The sequence below is a fragment of the Stegostoma tigrinum genome, chromosome 11, assembly GCF_030684315.1.
Source record: "Stegostoma tigrinum isolate sSteTig4 chromosome 11, sSteTig4.hap1, whole genome shotgun sequence".
NCBI lineage: Eukaryota > Metazoa > Chordata > Chondrichthyes > Orectolobiformes > Stegostomatidae > Stegostoma > Stegostoma tigrinum.
The window spans coordinates 65,123,222-65,151,048 of record NC_081364.1 but is presented as its reverse complement, the minus strand read 5'-3'; the positions used below and the strand labels follow the sequence as shown (position 1 = coordinate 65,151,048).

Here is a 27,827-nt window from a genome sequence, read left to right as displayed (position 1 = left end):
ACAAAGCCAGCTGAAGATAGTTACAGCCGCGTCAGTCTTTCCGTTTTCACTCACATTGGCTTTTACAGTCACTGAGGACTGGAATGTTCAATTGGGTGGAGAGTGCAAAGATTTCTAAGAGTTCAGGGAAGGAAATGGCCTAGTGGTATTATCGCTGTACTGTTAATCCAGAGACCCAGGTAACATTAAGGGGACCTGGGTTCGAATCCCGCCGTGGTAGATGGTGGAATTTGAATTCAATAAATATATCTGGAATTAAGAATCTAGTAATGACCATGAATGCATTGCCAATTGTTGGGGGGGACAAAAACCCATCGTGTTCACTAATGTCCATTAGGGAGGGAAACTGCAATCCTTACCTGGCCTGCATTGGACTTCAGACCCACAGCAATGTGGTTGACTCTCAACTGCCCTCTGGGCAATTAGGGATGGGCAGTAAATGCTGCCTGGCCAGTGATGCCCTCATCCATAAATGAATTTTTTAAAAAAAGAGTTTGCAAGGGGAAAAATATAAAATGGGCACATGTAACTCAATGTCAGTTACAACAGGCTGGAGGAACAGCGAGTGAATTTGTTAGCAACATAGAAGATAGGAGCAGGAGAAAGCCATGTGGCCCTTTGAGCCTGCTCCACCGTTCATTACAATCATGGCTGATCATCTGACTCAATAGCTTAATCCTGCTTTTCTCCCCATAATCTTTGATCCCGTGCACCAGAAGTGCTACTTCTAGCCACCTCTTGAAAACGTTCAGTGCTTTGGCATCAACTACTTCCTGTGGTAACAAATTCCACAGGCTCACCACACTACCAATGAAAAAATGTTTTCTCATCTCCCTCCTAAATGGTCTACCCTGATCCTCAGACTGTGACCCCTGGTTCTGGACACACCCATTATTGAGAACATCCTCCCTGCATCTACCCTATCCAGTCCTGTTAGAATTTTATAAGTCTCTATGAGAACCCCCCTCGTTTGTCTGAACCCCAGTGAAAGCAATCCCAACCCAGTCAATTTCTCCTCGTACGTCAGTCCTGCCATCCTTGGAATCAGCCTGGTAAACCTTCTCTGCATTCCCTCAAGAGCAAGAGCATCCTTCCTCAGAAAAGGAGACCAAAACTGCTAAGTGGAGCATGTGTGGTGCTTTGGAAACCTCACTTTGAAAGGATGTTGTAAGTATGGAAAAGGTGCGACATAGATTCAGTCAGATAGTACTAGAGCTAACAGAATGTGAAGTCTGGAGCTGTGTTCGTCTGCTACAGAGAATGGTTGGTTTTCAGAGAGCTACTGAAAATTGTGACAGTATTCTAAAGGGTTAACAAGCAAGTATCAACTCAGGAGAAGTACTAGAAGCATTAAAATTAAAAAAATCATGCAAAGGGCATTTGGAATATAGAATGTATTAGTGCACAGACCATAGTAACTCAGCCTCCCTTTTTATAAGAAATAGACTGTTTAAGGACAAAAGACTGACTATACTACCCACAATTAACACAGGCTGCCCGGCTCAGCACAAAGGCATCTATCAGCACAGGAATCACCTTACCTGACTCTTGTCATTGATTTTCCCTGCTGTCCTGGAAATCCTGGTTTCCCTACCTAAGAAAACCTATCCCTGCTATAGAGAGAATGCGGCAGAGGTTTACTCATCTGATACCGGGTTTAGCAGGACTGTCTGATGAGAGATTAGTTCAACTGGACATGTATTCATTACAGTTTCGAAGGAGAAGAGGGAATTTGATTGAAGTGCATAAAATTCTGGCAGACTAGATGCAGGAAGGATGTTTTCTCTGGGTGGGGAACAAGTGTCACAGCTTAGGGTACAAGATAGACCACTTAGGAGTGAGATGAGGAAACATTTTTTGTCACTCGAAAGGTAGTGAAGCTGTGGAATTCACCACCATAGAAAGGGCTGGGAGCTAAGTCACTGAATGTATTCAATATAGAGAGAGAATTTTTTTGACTTTATACACACCAAGGGACATGAGAGAAAGCCTGAACATGGCATTGAGCTAAAGGATCAGTTGTGATCATACTGAATGGCAAAGAAATGACCTTCTCCTACTTTTAGTTTCTATGAAATCGTGCAGGCAAGAATTGAATCTAAATCCCCATGCACAGAGCATGACTGCTATACTTAAGCTTTAAGATTTGATACTTAAGCTTTGGTGCACCAATGTCCCATTTTTGACTCCACCTCCATTGATGACTATTAATAGAGACCTGAGAGCGTCTAAGCTAAGCTTTTAGCTTTGAGGAAGGTGAGAGGCTGTTTAGGATGACTGATTCTCTAGGATTCTCCAGGAACTGAAGGTTAAATTTGCAAATACTGCTGTAAGCAAAACAGGAGCAAAATGATGAGATGTTTATGTTTTCTTTATTGTCTTTGAACTATTTGCTTAATAGTCACAAAGGATATGAGAGGTTGGATAAAGAAGCTGTTTGCCTGAAAATGACATGTAAATAAACCACTAGGGATATATCCTGCTAATGTTGACAGACTTGGAAAAGTATAGGCTTGGAAGGAGCTTTGAAAATGGGTGGATATTATAGTTACTGTTGAATATTTAAAATCAATAGGAAAATATAGGACCCGGGCCTATAAAATCTGGAAAAGAGTTGGATAAAGTTATACAATTATTTTCTTTTGAACCATTACGATGTGTAGTGACCCCTGTGGCAAATCACTACACAGATTTTTTTAATGGAATCACTGTACTGCAATCTTTTGGAAGAAGACTTGACAAGTTCCTGAGGAAGGAGGACATAGAAACCACTATCTGTCACAGGATTAACTGGCATTACTAGTGAATGCTAGTCATTCTAGACATAAATGACATTTGCGAGTGTTGCTGAGCCTGCGCCATTTGCAATCCTGTTTAGCTGAAAAACATACAGAATGGTGCCTGTTCTATACCCAATAACATATAAAAACCCTACGGCAATTAACATTGTCCCTACACTTTTGCAAGACCAACTTTTCATACTGGCTAAAAGCAGTACCAAGTTTCACTTCTGACAGGACCCAATGGCCACAATTTCTGCTTTACTACTGTCATTGCCGTACAAAAGTTTCTCAACAGCACCAGCAAACCTTCCTCTGCTGAGGATTTGGGAGTTGTGCAATAGATGTATAATTTATCTCAATGTTATTAATATTGCATTGTCTTTGGAGGTCAAGAAAGAAATTTGCACTGAGCTTTCTTCATCTGAGAATATAGATTAGTTTTCAACAGCATCTCAAACAGAAATTGCCTGATAAGTATACTTTATTTGCTGTCTGTGTGGTTCAGAGGGCTCATGCATTTCAACATTGAGAAACAAAGCTGTTGGCTGGAAACGTTGATACAAGAGTCAGTCCATCAGATAAACACAGTAATATCCAATGTGTGACTCTTGCTAGGCAATGATCAATGACTTGAAGGCTGTGCACTCCTACACTGATCACGAACATCCATGCAATAGTCACCTTGCTGTGGCCCCAGTGAAAAAGGATTTCAACCATAAGGTATCTGGAGACATTTGTTTTTAATATGAGAGTTTCCTATATCATTTCACGGGTATACTTATTAAGGGAATCACTGACGTGAATCCGATGTAAAACTGTTACCACTCCCTAGAATATATGGAAATTGAAATGAGCTGTTTAAATGCACCAGCACTTTGGGAGACAGCCATAATGGTAGGACAAGAACAAAAAACAGAAGTTGCTGGGAAAGCTCGGCTGGTATGGCAGCATCTGTGAACAAGAAAATCAGAGTTTATGGACCCTTCTGAGGAAGGGTCACTGGACCCGAAATGTTAACACTGATTTTCCTTCACAGATGCTGCCAGACCTGCTGAGCTTTTCCAGCAACTTCAGTTTTTGTTCCTGATTTACAGCACCTGCGATTCTTTCAGAATTTAATTCGAAAGAACAAGGCCTGGCTTGTTCTGTGATGAACTTCACTGCAGTCTTGTGGTGATCTCAAGAATAGTAACAAGTTAAGAGGTAAAAGGAAGGGAGGAAGTTAAAACAATCATGATCAGTGGAGGAAAAGGAATAGATAAGCTAATGAAACTGAAGATTAGCAAATCTCTTGAACCTAATGGCCGGCATTCTGGGGCCTGAGAAGAAGTAGATCCAGAGCTGGTGAGTGCATTGGTTGTAATCTTTCAAAATTTGCTAGTCTTTGGACAGATCCCAGCAGATCAGAAAACCACAGACGTAACGTTTCCATTCAGGAAAGGAAGGAAATAGAAAATAGGAAACTGTTGGCTAGTTAAACAAACGTTTATCGTTGAGAAAATGCTGAAATTCAGTATTTCAGTGGCAGTAACTGGGCATTTACAAGGTCATAATGCAATCAGGTAGTCAACCTGTCTTCTGAAAGGGAAATTGTACTTGACAAATTTATTACAGCTCATTGAGGATATGACAAGCAAAATGGAGAAAGGGAAATCAGTAGATCTTACATGAGGATTTGAAAAGGCATTTTTAGGCAAGATTTAGGGAGCATAGAATGGGGAAGGAACTGCAGGGGATGGGCACATTAGAAATGTGGAGCTTATTCAAGGAAAAGCTCCTGTGTGTCCTAGATAAATATGTACCTGTCAGGCATGGAGGAAGCTGTAGAGTGCGGGAGCCGTGGTTTACGAAGGAGGTGGAATCTCTGGTCAAGAGGAAGAAGAAGGCTTATGTTAGGATGAGATGTGAAGGCTCAGTTAGGGCACTTGAGGGCTACGAGGTAGCCCGGAAAAACCTAAAGAGAGAGCTCAGAAGAGCCAGGAGGAGACATGAGAAGTTGTTGGCGGATTGGATCAGGGTAAACCCTAAGGCTTCCTATACGTATTTAAGGAATAAAAGAATGACGAAAGTAAGATTAGGCCCAATCAAGGATAGTAGTGGTAAGTTGTGTGTGGAGTCAGATGAGATAGGGGAAGCGCTAAATTAATATTTTTCAACAGTATTCACTCTAGAAAACGACAATGTTGTCAAGGAGAATACTGAGATACAGGCTACTAGACTAGGTGGGATTGAGGTTCACAAGGAAGAGGTATTAGAAATCCTTCAGAAGGTGAAGATAGATAAGTCCCCTGGGCCGGATGGGATTTATCCTCAGATCCTCTGGGAAGCCAGGGAGGAGATTGCCGAGCCTTTGGCATTGATCTTTAACTCGTCATTGTCTACAGGAATAGTGCCAGATGACTGGAGGATAGCAAACGTGGTTCCCCTGTTCAAGAAGGGGAGTAGAGACAACCCTGGTAATTATAGACCAGTGAGCCTTACCTCAGTTGTTGGTAAAGTGTTGGAAAAGGTTATAAGGGATAGGATTTATGATCATCTAGAAAAGAATAAATTGATTAGGGATTGTCAGCATGGTTTTGTGAAGGGAAGGTCGTGCATCACAAACCTTATTGAGTTCTTTGAGAAGGTGACCAAACAGGTAGATGAGAGTAAACTGGTTGATGTGGTGTATATGGATTTCAGCAAGGCATTCGATAAGGTTCCCCACAATAGGCTATTGTACAAAATGCGGAGGAAGGGAATTGTGGGAGATATGGCAGTTTGGATCGGAAATTGGCTTGCTGAAAGTAGACAGAGGGTGGTAGTTGATGGGAAATGTTCATCCTGGAGAGCAGTTACTAGTGGTGTACCGCAAGGGTCGGTGTTGGGTCCACTGCTGTTTATCATTTTTATAAATGACCTGGATGAGGGCGTAGAAGGATGGGTTAGTAAATTTGCAGACGACACTAAGGTCGGTGGAGTTGTGGATAGTGACGAAGGATGCTGTAGGTTGCAGAGAGACATAGATAAGCTGCAGAGCTGGGCTGAGAGGTGGCAAATGGAGTTTAATGCAGACAAGTGTGAGGTGATGCACTTTGGTAGGAGTAACCAGAAGGCAAAGTACAGGGCTAATGGTAAGATTCTTGGTAGTGTAGATGAGCAGAGAGATCTCAGTGTCCATGTACGCAGATCCTTGAAAGTTGCCACCCAGGTTGACAGGGCTGTTAAGAAGGCGTACAGTGTTTTAGCTTTTATTAATAGAGGGATCGCTATCCGGAACCAAGAGGTTATGGTGAAGCTGTACAAAACCCTGGTGTGGCCTCACTTGGAGTATTGTGTACAGTTCTAGTCACTGCATTATAAGAAGGATGTGGAAGCTTTGGAAAGGGTGCAGAGGAGACTTACTAGGATGTTGCCTGGTATGGAGGGAAGGTGTTACGAGGAAAGGCTGAGGGACTTGAGGCAGTTTTCATGAGAGAGAAGAAGGTTGAGAGGTGACTTAATTGAAACATATAAAATAATCAGAGGGTTAGATAGGGTGAATAGGGAGAGCCTTTTTCCTAGGATGGTGATGGCGAGCACGAGGGGGTATAGTTTTATATTGAGGGGTGAAAGATATAGGACAGATGTCAGAGGTAGTTTCTTTACTCAGAGTAGTAAGGGAATGGAACGCTTTGCCTGCAACAGTGGTAGATTCGCCAACTTTAGGTACATTTAAGTCATCATTGGACAAGCATATGGACGTACATGGAATAGTGCAGGTTAGATGGGCTTGAGATCGGTATGACAGGTCGGCACAACATCGAGGGCCGAAGGCCCTGTACTGTGCTGTAATGTTCTATGTTCTATAAGATGCTACATAAAAGGCTTTTCCACAAGTTAAGCACTCCTTATGTTTGAGGGTGATGCATTAGAATGGATAAAGGATTAGCTAACCAATTGAAAACAGAGTGTCAGGATAAATAGTTCATTTTTGTGTTGGAAAACAATAACTAATGGAGCTGCTCAGGGATCAGTGCAAAGACCTTTCTATTTATGATCTACGTCAGTCACTTGCATGAAGCAACTGAGTACCCTGGTCAGATTAGCTGATAATACAAACATGGGCAGGGATGTAGGTTGTGAAGGAGGTACAAAGAGTTTGCAAAGGGATATAGATAGCTGGATGATTTGGCGAAATTTGTCACAACATAATGTGGGAAAATGAGAGATGTATACTTTGACAGAAAGAATAAAAAAGCAGAATATTGTTTAAATGGAAAGAGACTGCAGAATACCACAATGCAGAAACACACACACAGTAAATGTGCAGACAGTTGCCGAAGTCTAAACTCGAACCCGGGTCCCTGGTGCTAAGAGGCAGCAGTGTTAACCACTGAGCCACCGTGCCACTCATCAGTGTAGTCTGAATGTTTCTGAATATGAATCACACAAAATTAGTGTGCAGGTACTACAAGTGATTAGGAAGGTAAATTGAATATTGACCTTTATTGCAAAGGAGATGGAGTATAAAAGTAGGAAGATCTTGCTTCAACTGTGTAGAACATGGGTGAGAACGCACCTGCCGTACTGTGTACAACTTTTGTCTCCTTAGGAGGGATGTACTTGCATTGGAGACTTCTCAGAGAAGGTTTATTAGGCTGATTCCTGGGATGAAATGGTAGACCTAATGGGTCGGTTGAGCAGGTTGGGTCTTTACTCATTGGAGTTTAGAAGCATGAAATGTGATTTAATGGATGTATTTCAGAATCTGAGGATGGGTAGCGAGAGGATGTTGCCCATGTGGGAATCCAGAATGAGAGGAACAGTTTAAAAAGAAAGCATGTCCCATTTGAGATAGAGATGAGGAGGATCTTCTTTCCTCAGAGTGCTGTTGGTATGTAGAATTCTCTTCCAGAAAGCAGTGGAGGCCGTTACTGAACATATTCATGGCTAAGTTACTCAGTCATGCCTAAGAGAATCAAAAACTTCTGAAGAGCACAGGGATTGCATGACCTTCTCCAGTCCTATTTCTTAATATTTTTATTGGGAAGTAGGATGGGTTCTGCAAGTTGCACACTGGGAAGATCACTAATCATGTAAAAAAGCATGATTCTACCTTACTGTGATACCACACATGCCGAAGATTCCAGCTTTGCACTTCGATACGAAAGCTAGAAAGATCATCCTTGTCATAGGCAATACTGTAATTTTCCAGATGTAATCGTCTGAATTTTCTGATGACCTGACAGTTGTTTCTGCACCTCAGTTGGGAGTTGTGTGCTGGGATGCTGCAGAATCCAAAAGTAGCAGACTCTGAGGAAATTCCCAGGGAAATTGAAGATTCCATTTGGCAATCCCCTTGAACCTTCTGAAACTATCCACCTAATTCAGAGAATTCACAGGGTTCTGCTGCAGTTAAGTAAAAGTTAGATAATTATTAAACCTAGATGTAAGCTTGCTCGCTGAGCTGGAAGGTTCGTTTTCAGATGTTTCGTCACCATTCTAGGTAACATCATCAGTGAGCCTCCGGTGAAGCGCTGGTGTTATGCCCCACTTTCTATTTCTCTGTTTAGGTTTTCTTGGGTTGGTGATGTCATTTCCTGCATTGGTGATGTCATTTCATGTTCTTTTTCTCAGAGGATGGTAGATTGATTTAGAGCCAATGTGTTTGTTGACAGAGTTCCTGTTGGAATGCCATGCTTCTAGGAATTCTGGTGCGAGTCTCTGTTTGGCTTGTCCTAGGATGGATGTGTTGTCCCAATCAAAGCGGTGTCCTTCCTCATCTGTATGTAAGGATACTAGTGATAGTGGGTCATGTCGTTTTGTGGCTAGTTGACGTTCATGTATCCTGGTGGCTAGCTTTCTGCCTGTTTGTCCAATGTAGTGTTTGTCACAGTTTTTGCAAGGTATTTTGTAAATGATGTTCGTTTTGCTTGTTGTCTGTATAGGGCCTTTTAAGTTCATTAGCTGCTGCTTTAGTGTGTTGGTGGGTTTGTGGGCTACCATGATGGTAAGAGGTCCGAGTAGTCTGGCAGTTATTTCGGAAATGTCTTTGATGTAAGGGAGAGTGGTTATGGTTTCTGGGCACGTTTTGTCTGTTCCATCCTAGGACAAGCCAAACAGAGACACGCACGAGAATTCCTAGAAGCATGGCATTCCAACCGGAACTCCATCAATAAACACATTGATTTGGAGCCCATCTACCACCCTCTGAGAAAAAGAACAGGAAATGACATCACCAACCCAAGGAAACCTAAACAGATAAATAGAAAGTGGGACATAACACCAGCACTTCACCGGAGGCTCACTGATGGTGTTACCTAGAATGGTGACGAAACATCTGAAAACTAACCTTCCAGCTCAGCGAGCAAACTCACATCCAGAACCTCAACCTGAGCTACACATCCTCTCAAAACTTGCTAATTATTAAACCTAGTCTAGCTCCTGGGTAAGTGACCTGCAACTTACGCTACACCCCACAACTCCCAAGATATGCTGCCCTGACCCCTCTCATTCCCTCACTCCCCCCACCAGACTTGACACTTTCTTCATCTCCCACAGGAAACTGACGACCCCCTTTCCCAACAACAACCCCTCTGCCTACTCACTGGATACATCACCCTTCGCATCCCTAGATCCTGTACCCCCGATAAGACCCAAACCTGTCCACCCAACCAGACCCACCTTAAACAGTGAATCACTTACCTCCCACCTTGCATCCTGATACCTTACTTACCTGGCGCCGTGGCACTTTGCCCACCTGGCACCCTGTCCCCCTGGCACATAACCTCACACTTTGTTTGCATACTTAGCCTTTCACAGGAGCGATGCTGGACTTTTAATGACAGAATACAGCAATTGACTGCTGTGTAAAAGAGGACCGTGCTTTGTCTTTCCTACTGTCCTGCTTAAGAACCTGGTTGGGTTAAAGTTACGCTCTGCATTTCTACAGGAACTGTGATTGTCATCCCCGATTAGGAATGTGGAGCTCTTCTTGAGTAGTTAAATGTCGGAGCACACCGGTAATCTGACTTTCACCGCCACTCATTTGGAAAATCTGACCCAGTATGTATTTTCCCCTAAATGTTGATCTGGAGAAGTTAGGGTGTGTAAGATACACAGTCACAAATGAAAGTCTGTCTTTATGCAGCTGGTAAGTCAGCTTTACAAAGAGTAAACTCGATACTGTTGTGATCAGTGATCTTTACCTCACAAAAGTTTTGATCCTCTCTTTTAGCCTCTCAAAGAAGTTCAGTCCAGATCTCAGTTCCTTGCCTGAAACTCTAAGCGCAGAAGGAAGGAAGCTGTCACAATGAAACAAGGAGGCTGCAAAAGGAAGTTGCTATCTGCAAGGGGGTTAATAGTGAATCCTGTCACCTTTCTTTCAAAATCAGCTCGCTAACAGCTCTTCACAGAAAGCCATCTGCAGATTGTGTAGCTTATATCCACCGAAGTCATTTGGCATCTTCAGAATTGGGATTGAATCCAAAACCTTTTATGGGAAGTGTATTTTTCATACTCTCAGTCCAGATATGTTGACTGGTCTATTATATAATAAAACAAGAAAAAGTCAGGCAGTGCTAGGCTCCTCTAAATGTGAGGCATTCTCACACATGCACTCTAGCTTTCTGCAACTGACACCCATACCTTGTAAATGTCATGTCCTGACCCACCCCCTCAAAATGTATTAACAACACTTTAAATCACACTGTTGCTGAAATCTAGGTATGTGTTACACATGGTCATGAGGCACTTTGGGCGTTTTGTTTATTAATGTCTGTATGACTATTTAATTTGGCAATCTATTGTATTCACAAAATGTTGGTAAGAAACTGAATGAAATGAAAGGATAAATGTATTTACTCGGAAAGCAGTACGATACTGGAAAGTGATTGCTAGAGGAAGTGGATGAGATCAGTAGTTTACATTAAAATCAAAAGAACTGCGGATGCTGTGAATCGGGAACAAAAACAGAAAATGCTGGAAAAGCTCAGCAGGTCCGGCAGCATCTGTGAGGAAGAAATTCGGACTTAGGGTTTCGGGTCCAGTGGCCCTTCCTCAGAACTGATTTGCAGAAGAGTCACCAAATCCAAAACATTAACTCTGATGTTTTCTTCACAGATGCTGCGAAACCTGCTGAGCTTTTCCAGCAATTTATGTTTTCAATAGTTGATGTGTTTTTGATCTGAAACTGGAGGAGTGGATGAGAGAAAAGAGAATATAGAAAGATATAATAAACCAATGGAGTGGGAAGAATTGTGTGTGGAATCTAAGCGCAACACAGTATTGGGCTGATTGGCCTGTTTCTGTGTCACATATTAAGAAAACGCAATGTAATTCTTTACTATTTTCCCATGGCTGTGGAAAATATGTCTTCTCGAATGCACCAATGCCATCCTGTTATACTGCTCCATGTGGTAGCCAGTTCCACATTCTTACCAATCTCTGCAAAGGCATTACTCTTAATTTATTCATTTAATCTCTTCATGTCCATATTGTATTTATTCCCAATATTTCAGTAGTGGAAATTATTTCTCGACATCCACTCTATCAACCCCTCCAAAGTTTTAACAAACTTTGAGGTCTTCTCTTCATTTTCTCTGCCTTGTATTTGTTTATGGGATGTGGATATTGCTGACTAGGCCAGGATGTTTCACCAGTCCCCCAGTTGCTCAGAATGAAGTTAAGAGTCAACTACATTGCTATGGGTCTGGAGTCACATGTAGGACAGCAAAGGGACATTAGTGAACATTAGTAGCACATTATGTGGGTGTTTATTTTTCTCAACCATCAGTGTTTTACATGGTTAGCTTTATATTCGGGATTCATAATGAATTTAAATTGGCCATAGTGGGATCCAAGCCCATGAGGCCACCCCATTATTTTACAGCCTCCAGGACTCAGTTTTGAGATCCACAATTTTGGTATATGACCTCTGTCCTCCAATTTTCTTATGTTCCCCACCCTCCACTTGCTGCATTTATCTTTTTTAAAAATACAGTTCAGAGGAAGAGACATATTGGACTCAAAATGTTAATCTTATTTCTCTCTCTGCAGATGCTGCCCGAATTTCTACAATGTTTTCTCTTTCTCTTTCAGATTTCAAGCAGTTGCAGTATTTTGCTTTTATGATCATAAAATATTGGCCTGCGGTTTTGGATTACTAGTCCAGTGATCTAACCATGCCTTCTTTTCAGAGTCCCAGCATGCAAATCCTGATTGTTTCAGCCTCTCAATTTGGAGTCTCATACTTGTAATAATTTTCTGCATTTTCTTCAGTGCTTCAATATCAGTGTGGAAACCAGAACTGTACATTGTAGTCAATCTGTCTCATCATAACTTGGTTAAGCCAAAATTAGATAGCATGACCATGAAAAGCAGCAGCTATATTCAAGACTCCTGAGTTGGTAAAGTAGGTTCTTTGCCAGTTTGAAAGAGAATAGTGCTCCTGTCTCACAACCTCACTTCACTTCACTTCCTGTTCTTTCAATCTTTTTGCCAGTTAAGTTAAAGCCTGAAGAAAATGTGCCAGTTGCATTCAATTAGTAGACCAGAGTACTCCTAATTCAGCTTCATTTAACATTGAAATAGCTGTCTATAAGAGAAGCTCTTGTGCAAATTCCACCTGCATTTGTGGGAGGTGTATCCTTTTGGAGGTTTGAAGTGTTGTTTACTCTGCTTTTAAACATTTCTTGGTCTGAGAGTGCTTACTTTCTTCTTTGTTAATGGGAGTATGAACATTGCTAACAAATTGCCCTTGCCAAATAGAGAAAGTAGTTACGAGCTGCCTTCCTCAGCCCAGCAAGTGCAATTAGAGAGGCAGCTCCTGAATTTTGTACCAAGGATATTTATGGATCAGTGATATAGTTCCAAATCGGGATCATCTCTGATTTAGAGGACAAGTTACATGTGGTAGGTGTTCTTATATGCCTGCTGACTTTGAGGTGGTAGAAGTTGTTGGTTTAGAAGTGCTGTTGAAGGATGCTTGGTGAGTTGTTGGAACGCATTTTGTTGGTGGTACACTCTGCTCCAGTGTGCATTGGTAGTAGTGGGAGTGAATGTTTACCAGATGGGCTGCTTTATCCTGGATGGTGTCAATGTTCTTGAGCATTGTTGGAACTGCACCCATCCATGCAAGTGGAGAGTGTTTTATCATACAGAAACTGGAATAGGCCATTCAGACCCTTGAGCCTGCTCTGTCATTCAATATGACCATGGTTAATCAGGCACTGAAGTGCCTTTCTTCCACACTATCCCCAGGTGTCTTTACATTTGGCAGCACGGTGGCTCAGTGGTTAGCACTACAGCCTCACGGTAACCCGAGTTCAATTCTAGCCTCAGACACCTGTCTGTGTGGAGTTCGCACATTCTCCCCGTGTCTCTATGGGTTTCTCCCGGCTGCTCGGTTTCCTTCCACAGGCCACGGATGTGCAGGTTAGGTGAATTGTGCAGGCCTGTTGCATTAGTCATGGGGAATGCAGGGTTACAGGGGTAGGGTAAGGAGGGTATGAGTTTGGGTGGACTGCTCTTCAGAGGGTAAGTGTAGACTCAACGGTCTGGATGGCCTGCTTTCATACTGTAGTGATTCTATAATTCCTGGTAGTTAGAAATTTGTAAAGATGCTTGATGATTGAGCATGTGTAGCCCTTGTGAAATAAAGAATTCCAAAGATTCATTAATTTCGCCAACACATTTTTCTTACTAATATTAATTCCTTTCAATTACTCATTCTCCCCAGCCCCTAAATCTCTAATCCAGGAGATTTCTTGTGTATTCTTCAGTGAAGACAGAAACAAAGTGATCATTTAGCTTCTCTGCCTTTTCTCTATGCCCCATCATAAGTTTTGATTCTATCTGTAATGGACTCACGTTTGTGTTAGCCAAACATTTCCGTCTGACATACCTAAAATAGCTTACACAATTTTTTTTTTTGCTTTTCTTCCTAGTCTGCATTCATATTCTAAACTCCCTCACTAGGGATTTACCTTTATCCAGAGCACAAGCCTTCAGTACTATTGCCCAAATATTGTCAGAGCCCATGGCAGAACTTAGTGCGGACACATCTTTTGTCCTGCACATGGTCAATGGAAGATGGTTGGATGCCTTCTTGTGGAAATGGTCATTGCTTGGCACTTGAAAAAGTGTTTCTTTTTATTTGATAGATGAATCCTGACTGTTCTGTATCTGAGGAGTTGTAATTGGTACTGAATACTATGCAATCATCAGATGTCATCCCCTCTTCTGACCTTACGGAGGGAAGATCATTGATGAAGTAGCTGCAGATGATTGGGCCTAGACACTACCCTAGGAAACACATGCAGAGATATCCAGGAGCTGAGATGACTGACCGCCAACAACCACAACCATATATCTTGTAGTATGACTCCAACCATCAGAAAGTTTTCCTTTGATCCTCATTGATTCCAGTTTTACTAGGGCTCCTTGATATCCTATTTAGTTAAATGCTGTCTTGTTGTGAAGGGTGGTCACTCACACCTCATTCAAAATCCTTAAACTCCCTCTCACCTGCAATTGTAAGTGTCCTTACATCTCATGGTCTGAAATCGTTCAATGGCATTATCATTGCTGAATCTGCCCATATCAACATCCTGGGGTTACCATTCACCGAAAACTGAACTAACCAGTCACAATAGCTACTATGCTTACAAGGTCAGATCAGAGGTTAGAAATTCTTTGGAGAGTAACTCCTTTCCTGACTCCTGAAAGTTTGCTAGGGATGGGAAATAAATGACGGCACAGCCCAGCAACATTTATATTCTGGAGATGAATTGTCCTTTATTCACATCTGACAATACTGGCGATCATGTTGCGGGCACAAGTGGTGTTAACAGTGAGAATATTCCACTTGTCTTAGTATTTGTTGCCCTGAAATACACACCCGCACCCAGTTTGAAACAATATTTACAGCCATCAGGCATCAGTAAAAGGATAAATCTTAGAATCCCATCAAAAGCATTCAATAACTTGGCATTAGCTACAACTAAAAGTAGCAGAGATCTGACACCTGTCAAGCAATGAACCATCTTGTGCATGTGGAGCTGGTGGATGAATGCATGAGCCACAACACACATTAAAAAATTACATCTTTACCCCAACAAAGCCTCTTGGCCACTCCCTCTGGGTGGCTATCAATGTGGACCCCACATTGGTACTTCCAAACCAGCTGCTTCCCCCAATTCCAAATGACATTAACAATCATTATTTAGAGAAAAAAGATATTTAAATACTCAACAGAAATAGATTGACTAATTAATATGCAAGTTTATGTGTAATGTTTTGTTAAGATTTGATATTTTAAAGAAGCTTTGATTGTGAGATTCACTCTAATTATATGGTACTCCAGTGCATTAATTAATGTCCCAACATATGTTCAGTGTACATTCAAACAGTATTTTAATGGCTATCTTCAATTGCTTCTTTGTTTGTCCATCTGCTAATGAATATTAACTTGTCATCTCAATAACTTAAGACTCAGATTTTACAAAAGAGCATGCTGAGCACTGTGCATGTGAACATTTTGCATATCTATCAAAAACAATGAATCATCACAATAATTCAAATGATTCTTGCATTTATGGACAAAATGGTAGAGTTACTCATGAGAGTTTGGTTCTTTCTGATGGACACTGAGCACAGGGTCTGGGTCTTTCTGATGGACACTGAGCACAGGGTCTGGGTGTTACTGATGGACACTGAACACAGGTTTTCTGAGGAACATGGTTGATTTAATGAGGGCAGTGTTTAGGCTTGGAATGGAGGTAGCACTGAAAAAAAATTATAACTGAGTAATTATTGACAGGCTAGAACTCTATTTTAGCCTGTTGTGCATTTGGACAGTATTTCCTGTTACTTTATCATTGAAATTCAGTTGATAAGTTAGATTTATGTAGATGGCCTTTTTAAACAAAAACTAGATTTCTTAAAATCTCCATGGGTGTGGAAACAGGCCATTTGGCCCAACAAGTCCACACCAACCCTCTGAAGAGGGTCCCATCTAGATCCATCCTCCTACCCTATCCTTATAACCCTGCATTTTTCATGGTTAATGTACCTAACCTGCACATCCCTGAACACTGGGCAATTTGGTGTGGCCAATCCACCTGTCCTGCACATCTTCAAACTGTAGGAGGAAACTGGAGCACCCGGAGGAAACCCATGCAGACGCAGGGAGAATGGGAAAACTCCACACACACAGTCGCCTGAGGGTGGAATCGAACCTGGGCCCCTGGCGCTGTGGGGTGGCAGGGCTAACCACTGTGCTTCTGAACAAGTGGGCCTGATCTCAGGAGCTTTGCTTTACAGTGTATCTGTGTTTATTGAGTCAGGTTTCATAATGTATTCAATGAGGAACTGGAGAATACAGCAAGCACATATTAAATTATTGCTTTGTGACATTGACTGTTCACATTAACTCTTACAACTTCCTCCTGCTTAAGGATTGATTGCGTTGCAATTGGGAACAAGTGTGACGTTGAACCTGCTTCATTGTGTGTCAGTGAACAGTATCATTTACCTTTCAGTCAAGCCTGACTGCTTATTAACCACTACAAACACATCCTCTTGACTCGTATTTTATCTCCTGTACTAAAAACACTGAACCCTATGACAATACAGTCCGAGGCTCTACACGCCATTCAAGTGGCTATTCTTAATATTGTCATCCATTGATTTCCCTTTATTATTGAAGATAGCCATTTCTCATATGCATAGTATGTAAAGTGGTACATCCTAACTCAGTCATGCAACCTGATTACGGCCACAATGACTGTTCATGGTGTGGGTAAGCACAAATTGTCTGATTTTGTTGGGACTGCTCAGCCTTTCTACCTGATGATGAGTGCTTCCAGACATTTATAGACTGTAAGCATTTGTTTGTGTTCTGTGGTAGCCATCAGTCATCCTTATGTTCAGTGTTGGCATGTACATAGTTTAGATGGGGCACCAAAACTTTATCACCTGACACTGCTAACTGAGCACAGACAATGGCTTGAGCTTTCTGCACCTGCTTGACCTGGACCACATCGATGAGGTGCAGCTGGCATTTTGGTTTGGTGATTCAGCAAAATTCTCACTTTTCTCAAATCCTCCAGCACATTGGTTAGGCAGTGGCAGGTGGCAGTCCCGAGTAGGTTTGGACAATGACAGATATTTCCACGTCACACAACTCAGAAGTGGTAGAACCGTGTCAAATGCGTACACACCGTCCCTCTCTGCCAGCATTGAAGAAACATATTCTCTCGCTGATTCAGAATGGTAAAAATAAAATTAGCAGCATGCTTGACGGTTACGATTAAATTACTGTAATTTATTTGTGTAATATAGGAGGAAGTTTTCTGTCCAGCTCGATGCTATACTGATTCTAACGTTAGGTAAATTTCATGTTGTTTAAGGTGAACAAATGAGTACTAGGAACAATTAGCAGAACAGCAAGGAAGGAGCAGGGTGCTCAGTGAAATTCAGTTGGGGAGGTGGTGATGGGAGGAAAAATGTTTTATCAAAGAGTTTCTTTCTGTGGCGTACAATTCTATAATTGTACATTTCGCTTTTACATTTTTGTATCGAGCAGAAACATTGAACACAGCCCCAATTTAAGCTTACTCTCAGGTGGATCCCCAAAACCATAGCCATATTGACTATCTTCAGCAAGCAAGACATTTCTATTTCTCCCATTCCCTTACTTGAACACACACCTTTGTGAGCAGCTTCGTACAATCTAGCAGGCCCTGTGTAAGGCTGTGAGGCTGATTAGGTGCTGGGTTGGGATTGCTCAACCAGTTTCCTGAAGAACTTTACAACCAGTTGTAAAACGGGGAGCTATCAACTGGATTAAATCAGAAATCAGCATTCTAATCCGTCACACCTCCCTTCGTTTTGCAATTATGTGCCAATCATGTAAAGAGTGTTACATCCTGGATTCTATACATTTAGCACAACATATGTTCACTAGAATCTTAATGTTTATCCCGCTGCAGAAACCAATATGCCATATGGTCACCCAGTAAACGTTAAGACTCGTGTTTTAACTGTTAACCTCCTGAATAATCTTAAACTCAACCTTTGCCCAAGTGTGGTGATTAGTATTGTACTCCTACTCCTGTGAAAATTAAAAATAAACAAAATACCATGAAGCATCACAGAGATTAATCCTTGCCCTGCCAAAGGAGGAGTTTCCTAAAGCAATGGCAGCATGATGACAGGTCTTGGAGGGTGAAATTATTCAGACTCAGCTGCTATTGCCTTGAGCAAAGAAGCTTCAAGAGTGATCTAAGAGTGTTTCAACTGCTTAAAGGATTTCTTTAAAGAAACTACTTCTGGTAGAAAAGTACAGAATAATCTAATTTAGTAATAGACTAATTTAGTAGCAAAATTGAGGAGTATTTTTTAAAGTAAATTCAAGTAGGCTAATGAAAATCATTAGTTCTCTTTCCCAAAGTACTGTTGATGCTCAGGACCAGCTGGAGATCCTGACCAGAGACCATTCTTATGTAAGACTGTCAAGTGGGATTGTGTTAAAGTACTGATTAGCAATGATCTGAGTATCAGAGTGGGCCCGATGACCACCCTCCTGAATAAGCAAACATTATACCATTACACTTTAGAGATCCAATATTCCCCTTGGATAAATATATTTTACACCGTGAACATCTCTAATCCTGCTTGATAAATAGCTATTACACCATGTATCTCCGATCCCCAGGGCTAAATAAGGTTTCCCCTCAGTTCCTGACCCTTCTGTTCCTTTTCTGTACCACCTCTTCCTATATTTAATCACAATGTTAGCATTTTTAATGCAGTTTTGCTTGAATCCTTCTCCTGTCTGCAAGGTTCTAATGGTTTCCTGTGTTTTGTAGACCATCACATCCTGCAGGAAAATTGCTTTTCTAATAAGGCCTCTGCTATAAATGTTTGGGATCGTACTGTTGGACTGCATAATATAGTGGAGTCAGTTGTGAATTTGCTTATGGAATGCTGTCACAAAGAACAATGAGATAAAGGACATGTCCATTATAGTGCTTGCTCATGGATGAATGTTGATCTGAAACCAAGGGGAATGACAGCCTGTTCATTAGTTGCTGAGGATACAATATATAGAACTGTTTTGTCCCCTGCTTCTGGCATCATGATCGTAAAGCATTGGACACTTGATCTGTTTCAGTTGAGAGGAATGCTGGCTTTTCCTATTATCCACCTTAATGACATCTCTGAAAAGCCTGGCGCTGAATATTTTGTAAGATTAAACACGCAATGACATTTTGATGAAAACACAACATTTTAAGAAGTGATCCAGGTCAAACAAGTTCTGTGAATGCTGCCGAAATTCACTAGCTAATCTCCTTTGCACGTAGCAGTCCAGTGTTGGAGGGAATGGTTGCTTGAGGTGTACGGTGCCTTTAAGATTTCTCCAGTGAGCCACTATGCTTTGATAAGAGTGAGCACATCATTGTAAAAGTATGCTGTGTGCAGGAGCCCCAAGTAGCTCTGTGTTCAATGGGCTTGCTCTGCTGTGAAGGTCCATTATGGACAGGGGCATTCAATTGCTCCTTAATGGAGCCTTTCAAAGCCATTGTTGGAAGAGGAAGTGAATGTGAACACTGGCAGATTTTATACAGATGCAACCGAAATCTAGGAGAAAACATCTTAATTGCACAGGAGGTGAGAAGAAAAATGCTGACAGCAGTCAAATTATGGAGTGACAGCTGAACTGTAAAATTGTAGGATGCACTGACCTCAGTGATGCAGTGGGGATGTTTCTCTTTGAAAAGAGTGAGGCTTCTGGACCAGAATGTTGGATTTGCTCATTGACGCATGAGAGCCAATCTTGGCTGGAGAGAGAGCGCTGTCACTCTCAGCTGCAAGGACTCTAGCCAGGCCAGTTCCTGGACTATACATCACTGCAGTGGCTTTCTGCTGGTTGCTAAGTGACGGTTCCTACAATGCAGCTGGTCCCGTGGTTCAAATCTTTTCCCCCCAGTTGCTTTAGATGTGAGACGTGTTCACCCTCTTCCCACCTTCTTCCTGCCCAATGCATCGTTGGACTGCAGCTCCCTGAGTGCAAATAAACCTGAGAACCTCAATCAGCTGACACGTTCCCTGTGTCAGTTCAAACTGTGAGAGTTAGAAAGCTATTCAACTATGGGAGCAGCATTACAGGTGAGACCTGCAATATCCTCACCCAGGCTTCTAGCAGTGAATAGTACTTGGGAGACAAGATTGTGCTAGATAATATATACCTATCTGTTTTAGGGATGCTGAGAATCTAACTGCTCTCTCAAACTGATTTAAAAATTACATGATTTAAAAGAGGAGCAAGGACTTTTCCCATGTCCCTCAATCACCTCCTGCTGTATATCTGCTTACATTATCTGCTTATGATAAGAGCATTGTGGGATCTTGCTATGTGCACATTAATTTCCATGTTTACTTACATTGCAGTAATGACTACTCTTCAAGAGTACTTCATTGGCTGTAAATCATTTTGGACGTGCTGAGTTTGGGAAACATGGCATATTAGTGCATGTCTTTTACACTTGTTGTGACAATGACATGTCAGTATAAAACTCTTCCACAGCATAATTTCAGTAGAGTCAATTGTTACTCTTGGAGGAGAAAAATGTCGGAATTGTACAGAGACCTGATCAGCATCTTGCAGATAAACAACAGCAACAGTGCTCCTGAGTCAGGTTCTTGTGTGTCTGGTGACAACCATTAATGTAGACTTTGCAAATAAATTGGCAAATGCTGGGAACCAATGCAGAAAATGCCAGAAGCCTGCAAAGATAAGTTGTCATTTCTGGGGAGAGAGTTCAGGAGGAGAAATATATCAGACTGGGCACTTCCTTAGTCCCTGCTTTGTGGAAGACTATTCTCTCACAGACTCCAACTGACTTGCTGCATGCTTCCTGCATTGTCTGCTTATATTCCCAATGTAAACTTGCTAAATTCACTTCCAGATGCTTTAACAGTAAAACCCACTGTAACACCGGACCAAAGCCACCAGTTGTAGTCAATCCAGCAACTTTACTCTGGAGTTTTTCCATTTGAGCAAGAGTTTCAGTTTTGGGTTTGGTTTGGCATGGGAGACTTGAGTGCCAATGTAAAAGTAGCTTTTTCTTTATTTCAAAAATATACTTTATTCATTAAAAAATCTCAGTGTATATATAGGCATTGTCACAAATGCAGATCAGTTCTGTTCAGTTACATGTCAAATAAACAAAACAAAAACATTGGACTTTGAATAATCAATGTAAATGTAGCTTCATTGGCAATTTGTGTCAGCGACACTACCACTGCAGTTTGACTCATAGAGTCACACAGCACAGAATGGGACCCTTCAGTCCAGCTCACCCATGCCGACTAGATATCCTAAATTAATCTAGTCCCATTTGCCAGCATTTAGCCCATGTCCCTCTTAACCCTTCCTGTTCATATATCCATCCAGTGCCTTTCAGATATTGTAATTATACCAGCCTCCACCACTTCCTTTGGCAGCTCATTCCATACACACACCAGCCTCTGCATGAGAAAGCTGCCCGTTAGGCCCGTCTTAATTCTTTCCTCTCTCACCTTAAACCTATGCTGTCTACTTTTGGACTCCCCAACCCTGGGGAAAGGACCTGCTTATTTACTCTGTCTATGACCCTCATGATTTTATACATCCCTATAAGATCACCCCTCAGCTTCTGACGCTCCAGGGAAAATAGCCCCAGCCTAAACTCTCCAATCCTGGCAGCATCCTTATAAATCTTTTCTTAATCCTTTCAAGTTCAACAACATCCTTCCTGTAACAGGGAGACCAGAATTGCAACAGTATTCCAAAAGTTGCCTAAACAATGTGCTGTACAGCCACAACATGACCTCCCAACTCCAATTCTCAATGCACTGACCAATAAATGCAAGCATACCTAATGCCTTCTTCACTATCCTATCAACCTGTTGCTCCACTTTCAAGGAACTATGAACCTGCCCTCCAAGGTCTCTTTGTTCAGCAACACTCCCCAGGACCTTATCATTAGGTGTATAAGCCCTGCCCTAATTTGCCTTTCCAAAATGCAACACTTCACATTTATCTAAATTAAACTCCATCTGCCCCTCCTCAGCTCATCTGATCAAGACCCCGTTGTATTCCAAGGTAACCTTCTTCATCCACTACACCTCCAATTTTGGTGTCATCTGCATACTTACTAACCATACCTCCTATGTTCACATCCAAATCATTTATATAAATGACGAAAAGCAATGGACCTAGCACTGCTGGTCACGGGCCTCCAGTCTGAAAAACAACCCTCCACGACCACCCTCTGTCTCCTACTTTTGAGCCAGTTCTGTATCCAAATGGCTAGTTCTTCCTGTATTCTGTGTGATCTAACCTGAGCTGAACTCAATTAAATTCACTGTGCCTTACCAAATTTGTGGGCCCCTCTTTAAACTGTGTGGCTGCCCTTGCTCAAGAATTAGTTGGGGAAGAATGAAGTTCCAATGACAACGGGTGTAATCCTTCCTCCCAAAAGCAGTGTTCGTTTACCCACATTAAAGAAGCGAAAAATATATAATATTGTGTTCTATTGATGTAAGAGCTTTCAAATTTGCACCAAATATTCTAACTCTGCTATTACTTAATCGTTATTACTACGTACTATGTACTAACGTACATGGAATAGTGTAGGTTAGATGGGCTTGAGATCGGTATGACAGGTCGGCACAACATCGAGGGCTGAAGGGCCTGTACTGTGCTGTAATGTTCTATCTATGTATGCACTCTTCCTTTATCCTGTGGTATTCATTGCAGCTTTGCTGCAAGACCAATTAAATGCTGTGAAACATTCTGCCATTTAATCGCTGTGCGCAATTAACGTAGTCTAACTAAAAACACAGACAGTAATTACGTCTGGCACACCAGAGGATTGACTGCTCTGATAATGGAATTTAAATGTCAGACAAGGACAAGGAGTAGGGTCAAGCATTATGCTTGATAAAACATTTGGGGAAAGAATGCAAACAGAAATGGAACTCAGGCTGTTTTAACTTGGGAAGATATCAAACCTAAAGCCAGATCATCAAGATGAAGACCGCAAATGCTGTAAATGCACAGCAGCACCTGCAGAGAGAGACGACAGGTCAATCTTACCAGTGTGCACTCTGTCAGATGGTTTCTCTGTACCTGATACTCTTGCATATCAAAGGGTCAGATGGATCGATTGTTATTTTCCGATTTAATTGCGAAAAACTGAAAGATGGTGTCTGGTGAACCAAAATCACTCAAAATGGGGCAATTTCAAAAAGTATTTTTTAATGTGAGAAAATATGAAAAATATGCAAAGCAAGGGGTAAAAAGGTTTAACTTGGGCTGGGAGGGAGATTAGAGTGAGAGTGAATAAGTGGCAATCTTGTCTCAGTGGTAGCTCTGAAGTCTCTGAGTCAATGTCATGGAGTCAAACCCCACTCTAGACTTGGCTGACGTTCCATTGCGGAGATGAGGGAGACTCTCACTGTTAGAAGCGCTGTCGTTTAACTGAGCAGTTAATGAAGGGCTCGTCTGTTCTTTTGGGAAAGTGTGAAAGATTCTATGATACTGTTCTAGGAATAGCAGGGGAATTCTGCCAGTACCCAGGCCAATGTTTGTCCCAACAATAATCTTAAATAGATTATCTGGTTATTAATGTCATTGCTGTTTGTAACTCTTTGATGTACATAAATTGTAAAGTGCTTTGGGATGCCCGAAGGTCGCCAGAGGGACCTTATAAATGTAAGTCCTTTTTTTCTGTAAAGCCACCATACTTCAAACGAGGTGGCAGATTTGATTTTGTTTCTCAAAGGATGAAATTTAATTTATTAATTATTAACTCTGTGACTGTTTAATTTCTTTCAGAACAGGCACAGAGTTAGACAAATACGATAGAGACAACAAGATCCTAGAGGTGACATTTTCAGTTGAATCAGTGAAGACTTACAGTAATTAACTTTATCGTATGAGATTGTGCAAATGTTCAAGGCTCCATAGTCACTGGCTTAACAAGTTTCATTTCTAACTTTCAATGCCCTCCCCATCTCATTGGCACTAATTAGTCCTCCAAATGGATTATATAGCCCTTACATTCTGAGTTGACTTATGGTGCCCAACATTACTAATGCAGCTGTATAACTCATGAGGTGTAAAAACGGTCTTTTGACATGGGGTGGGACATTATACCTTTTGCATTCTACTTAACACATGCTTTATTCTTGTTATGATAATGTAAATAAGCAGCTTCTCCTATGCAGTGTAAGTAAACTGCAGAGCAATGGTTTTTCTAGAACTTCTGTAAACTTTCTTTCATTTAGTATTTTCATTGCTCTTTCAGTACTGCATCTTCTCACAGCAACAAATGGCCTTATTGGTCTTAGACATGAAAACTTCGAGCAACCCACTGAAATTCAAACTTCTGAGTTTAACAAAATCTTCTCAAACAGAATTGTTCAAACTGGCGACCTTTCACGGTTCAGTGGTGCCATCCCTACCTCTGAGGCAGGAGGCCCGCTTTCAAGTCCCACCTGCTCCAGAGCTGTGTAGTGACATCCCTGACCAGCTTGATTAGAAAAAAAGTCTTATAACGTTTTTGTCACTATCATGATCTATCATCTCCATGTTCGCAATAATTTTCCAATCCCTCCACACCTCACCTGTCCATATTTCTGTAGGCCTCATTTGGTCCTATACATTTGTGAGGTATATATATTTTCCTGAATATGATTGTTTAATGTGGTATTATCACATCAATGAACATAAAGCACAGTGCTACTGTTGCTCAGAATTTAAAACTGAAACCCAGTCGAAAATGCTGGAAATAGACAGTAGGCCAAGTAGAGTCTGTGGGATGGAATGGAGTCAAATGGACAGAATCCAACCCCAGGCTCCCAGAATTGCAGACTGACTAAAGGTAGATATGACAAATGTGAAGGCAGGAGGATTTTATGCGATGGGCATTGCAGGGAGAAGGTACTACAGCATTGTGGCACGCCGTGGGCAATCTCTGTCAAGTATCTAGCCCCTCTGTCAGGCCTATCACTACCACAGACTGTTGATCAACAGAGCACAGTACCCCCACCCCTCAGTCAAGCTGAAAAGCTACCTCACAGGACAGGTAACATGGTGACATGCTTGCCTGTATCTGGCTTAATTAACACATCCGAGTTCAGCTCATTCATTGGTGACATTAGGGCCTCATTTAGAAGTGGCAGCTTGGATTGAGGACAGGGAGGGTAGATTGATGCTGGCGGTGTGGGTTCAGGCCGGGAATGAGAGTTGGAGGTGAGGAAGGGGTAGATTGGAGTCTGTGTTATATCACACTAGGTACATACATAAGTTGTAATGTCTCAAATTAGGGGGCGTGCATTTAAGGTGAGAGGAGGAAAATTCAATGGAAATGTGAGGATCTTTTTTACACAGTATGTGGTAGAAGTGTGGAACCTGCTGCCAGGGGTTGTGATAGAAGCAGATCGATGGGGGTGTTTAAGAACTTTTAGGTAAGCACATGACTATGCAAGGTACGAAGGGATATGGACCAAGGATAGGCAGAAAGGATTTGTTTAATTTGGTGTCATGTGTGGCACAACATTGTGGGTCAAAGGGCCTGTCCTTGTGCTGTGCAGTTCTATATTCTGTGTTCTGTGAGAGGAATTGGTGACAACTGAGTTAAATCACTCTGGGTGATGGGAATTGGTGTGGTATCACATTGCATATGTACATCACAGGAGTTAATGAAGTCTGATGAGGGTTATATCACTCTAGGTATATACCTGTGAGGAAGTGTGTGTGACTGTCTCCAATCTTCTCATCAGTGCCATACTGACCTCTTTTTAAAACCAGTGAAATCTGCACACGAATGGAAACTGCATTGTGCTGAACTGGGAGAGCTCATTGGGATGGTTAACTTTGTGGCTGCAGCTTACTTCGAGAGCTGCATGGGCACATCCTCGGCAGGTTTGAACCATGAATGAAGCTGTTAGTCCTTCATGCTCCCTACACACTGGAGCCCTCTGCATGAATGGTTGCAGCTTCTGACAGGTTAGCTTAGCCATTGGTCTTCGTGAATCCCAGTGCTGTCATTTGTTGAGTACAGCTGACTGTCAGAGACCTGTGCATTTTTCAGATTGGGTGTACAATTTCTGCTTAGGAGTAGGCCATTCAGCCCTTCTAGCCTGCTCTACCATTTAATACGATCATGGCTGATCTCCTCTCAGCCTCAACTCCACTTTCCTGCCCGCTCTCCATAACCCCTTAACCCATTACTAATTAAAAATCTGCCTGTCTCCTCCTCAATTTTATTCAGTGTCCCAGCATCCACGACACTCTGTGGAGGAGTGAATTCCACAGATTTGCAAACTATGAGAGAAGTAATTCCTCTTCATCGCTGCTTTAAATCTGCTCTTCCTTATCCTAAAACCATGACCTCTCATTCTGGATTGCCTCTCAAAGGGAAACATCAGCTCTTTTTCTACTTTGTCAGTCCCCTTTAGCGTCTTGTATACCTCAGTTAGATCTCTTCTCAAGCTTCTAACCTTTAGCGAGTACAGTCCTCAACCACTGAATCCTCCTTCAGAGGCCAAGCCTGTCATCTGTGGAATTAACTGAGTGAGCTATCTCTGAGCTACCTCCAGTGCAGTTACATCCTCCTTCAAGTAAAAGGACCAAAACTGGACGCAGTACTCAGGATGCAGTCTCACTAATGCCTTGTACAGATACAGCAATTCTTCCCTACTTTGTACTCCATTCCTTTTGTAATAAGTACCAACATTCAGTTCTCCTTCCTTGAAAACTGCAATACTTGCATGCTAGCTATCTACACCACCACTACCTCTCACCTACCAATAGTCTCATCTTACAAAACATCCCAAGATGTCTTCCACCATCAAGGGTAAAATGGAAATTGTTGGGCTTGAGCAGCCTGATGGATGCCAAGAGCTGACTGGCTTTGTGACATTTGTTTTAAACATACTGTAGATTGCCTATTCAACCCGGTTGAATGATGTCTGTCTTTCCTCTTTACTGCTTCAGGTGTGGATTCATTCAGTGAAAATAGCTCAATGACTTACGAGGCCTACACAGAGAGCAGAGAAACCTCACTGGCAAAGTCAGAGACCACCAACCTGAGCAACAAGGAAGCTGAAGATAGCGAGAAGAGCGACAAAAGTGAGTCAGTAGCGAGTGGATCGTCCTTTGAGGAACTCGATCTGGAAGCACATGATAACGGGGACCGACCCTGGGCCTCTCAGCAGAGCTCTGAGGTGGAAAAGAAGCTGGATGAAGTGACAGAAACCGATATCAGGAGAATGGAGGAGGAATAAACACGGAAGGGATGATAAAGTGACCCGACTAGGTCTGCAAACTGTTTTGCTTGATACGTTTTTACGGATTAGGTACAGAAGGCTTGCTGCAACTCCAGAGAAACATAGTAGTTAATCAAATAGCTTGAAATTTAAGAGTCTTGATTGAAGATTGAAGCTTCTATCAATGTATCTATAATACTGTAATACTTGAGCAACATTATTCATTTTTTAAATAAATTCAAATATTTGGCTTTAACAACTAAAATGAAGTTTTAAAAATTTATTTTTTACATCTCATTAATAATTCCATCTCATGTTTTTTCACAAGACATTCTGGATTTGAAATGTAGGTTTTCTCATTCTACCAACACTATGTTCTGGATTTCGAGGATTGGGGAAGACGCTGTTTCTCCTGTTTGAATGTCATGGGTTTAGACCATTGTCATCAGTATTACATGTAGCTTGTGTACTCTCTCTGAGTTAACCCTTTATAAGCAGTAAGCTAACACTTATAGCAACATAATAATGTAATAAAATAGAACAAAGACCCGCAGATACTGGAGATTGGAATCAAAAACTGAAATTGCTGGAAAAACTCAGCAGGTCTGACAGCATCTGAGGAGAGAGAAACAGAGCCAATGTTCTGTGCCCAATGACCCTTCTTCAGAACTGAGAGCAGCTAGGAAAACGTGGTATTTGTGCTGAAGATGGGATTGGGATGTGTGGGAGGGGACGTGGTGGAGACAGAGCACAGCGATA

At 41.8% G+C, this 27,827-nt stretch overlaps 1 protein-coding gene across 1 annotated transcript in view; it reads left to right on the top strand.

Annotated features, from left to right (window-relative positions):
- Positions 1-27,333, top strand: part of LOC125460551 (testis-expressed protein 264 homolog) — a 257,351-nt gene extending 230,018 nt beyond the window's left edge. The window contains exon 4 of the mRNA XM_048548122.2: positions 26,797-27,333. Coding sequence (XP_048404079.2) covers positions 26,797-27,086 — 290 coding nt within the window. The 3' untranslated portion in view covers positions 27,087-27,333. The remainder of the gene's footprint in view (positions 1-26,796) is intronic.
- Positions 27,334-27,827: the final 494 nt, after the last annotated feature.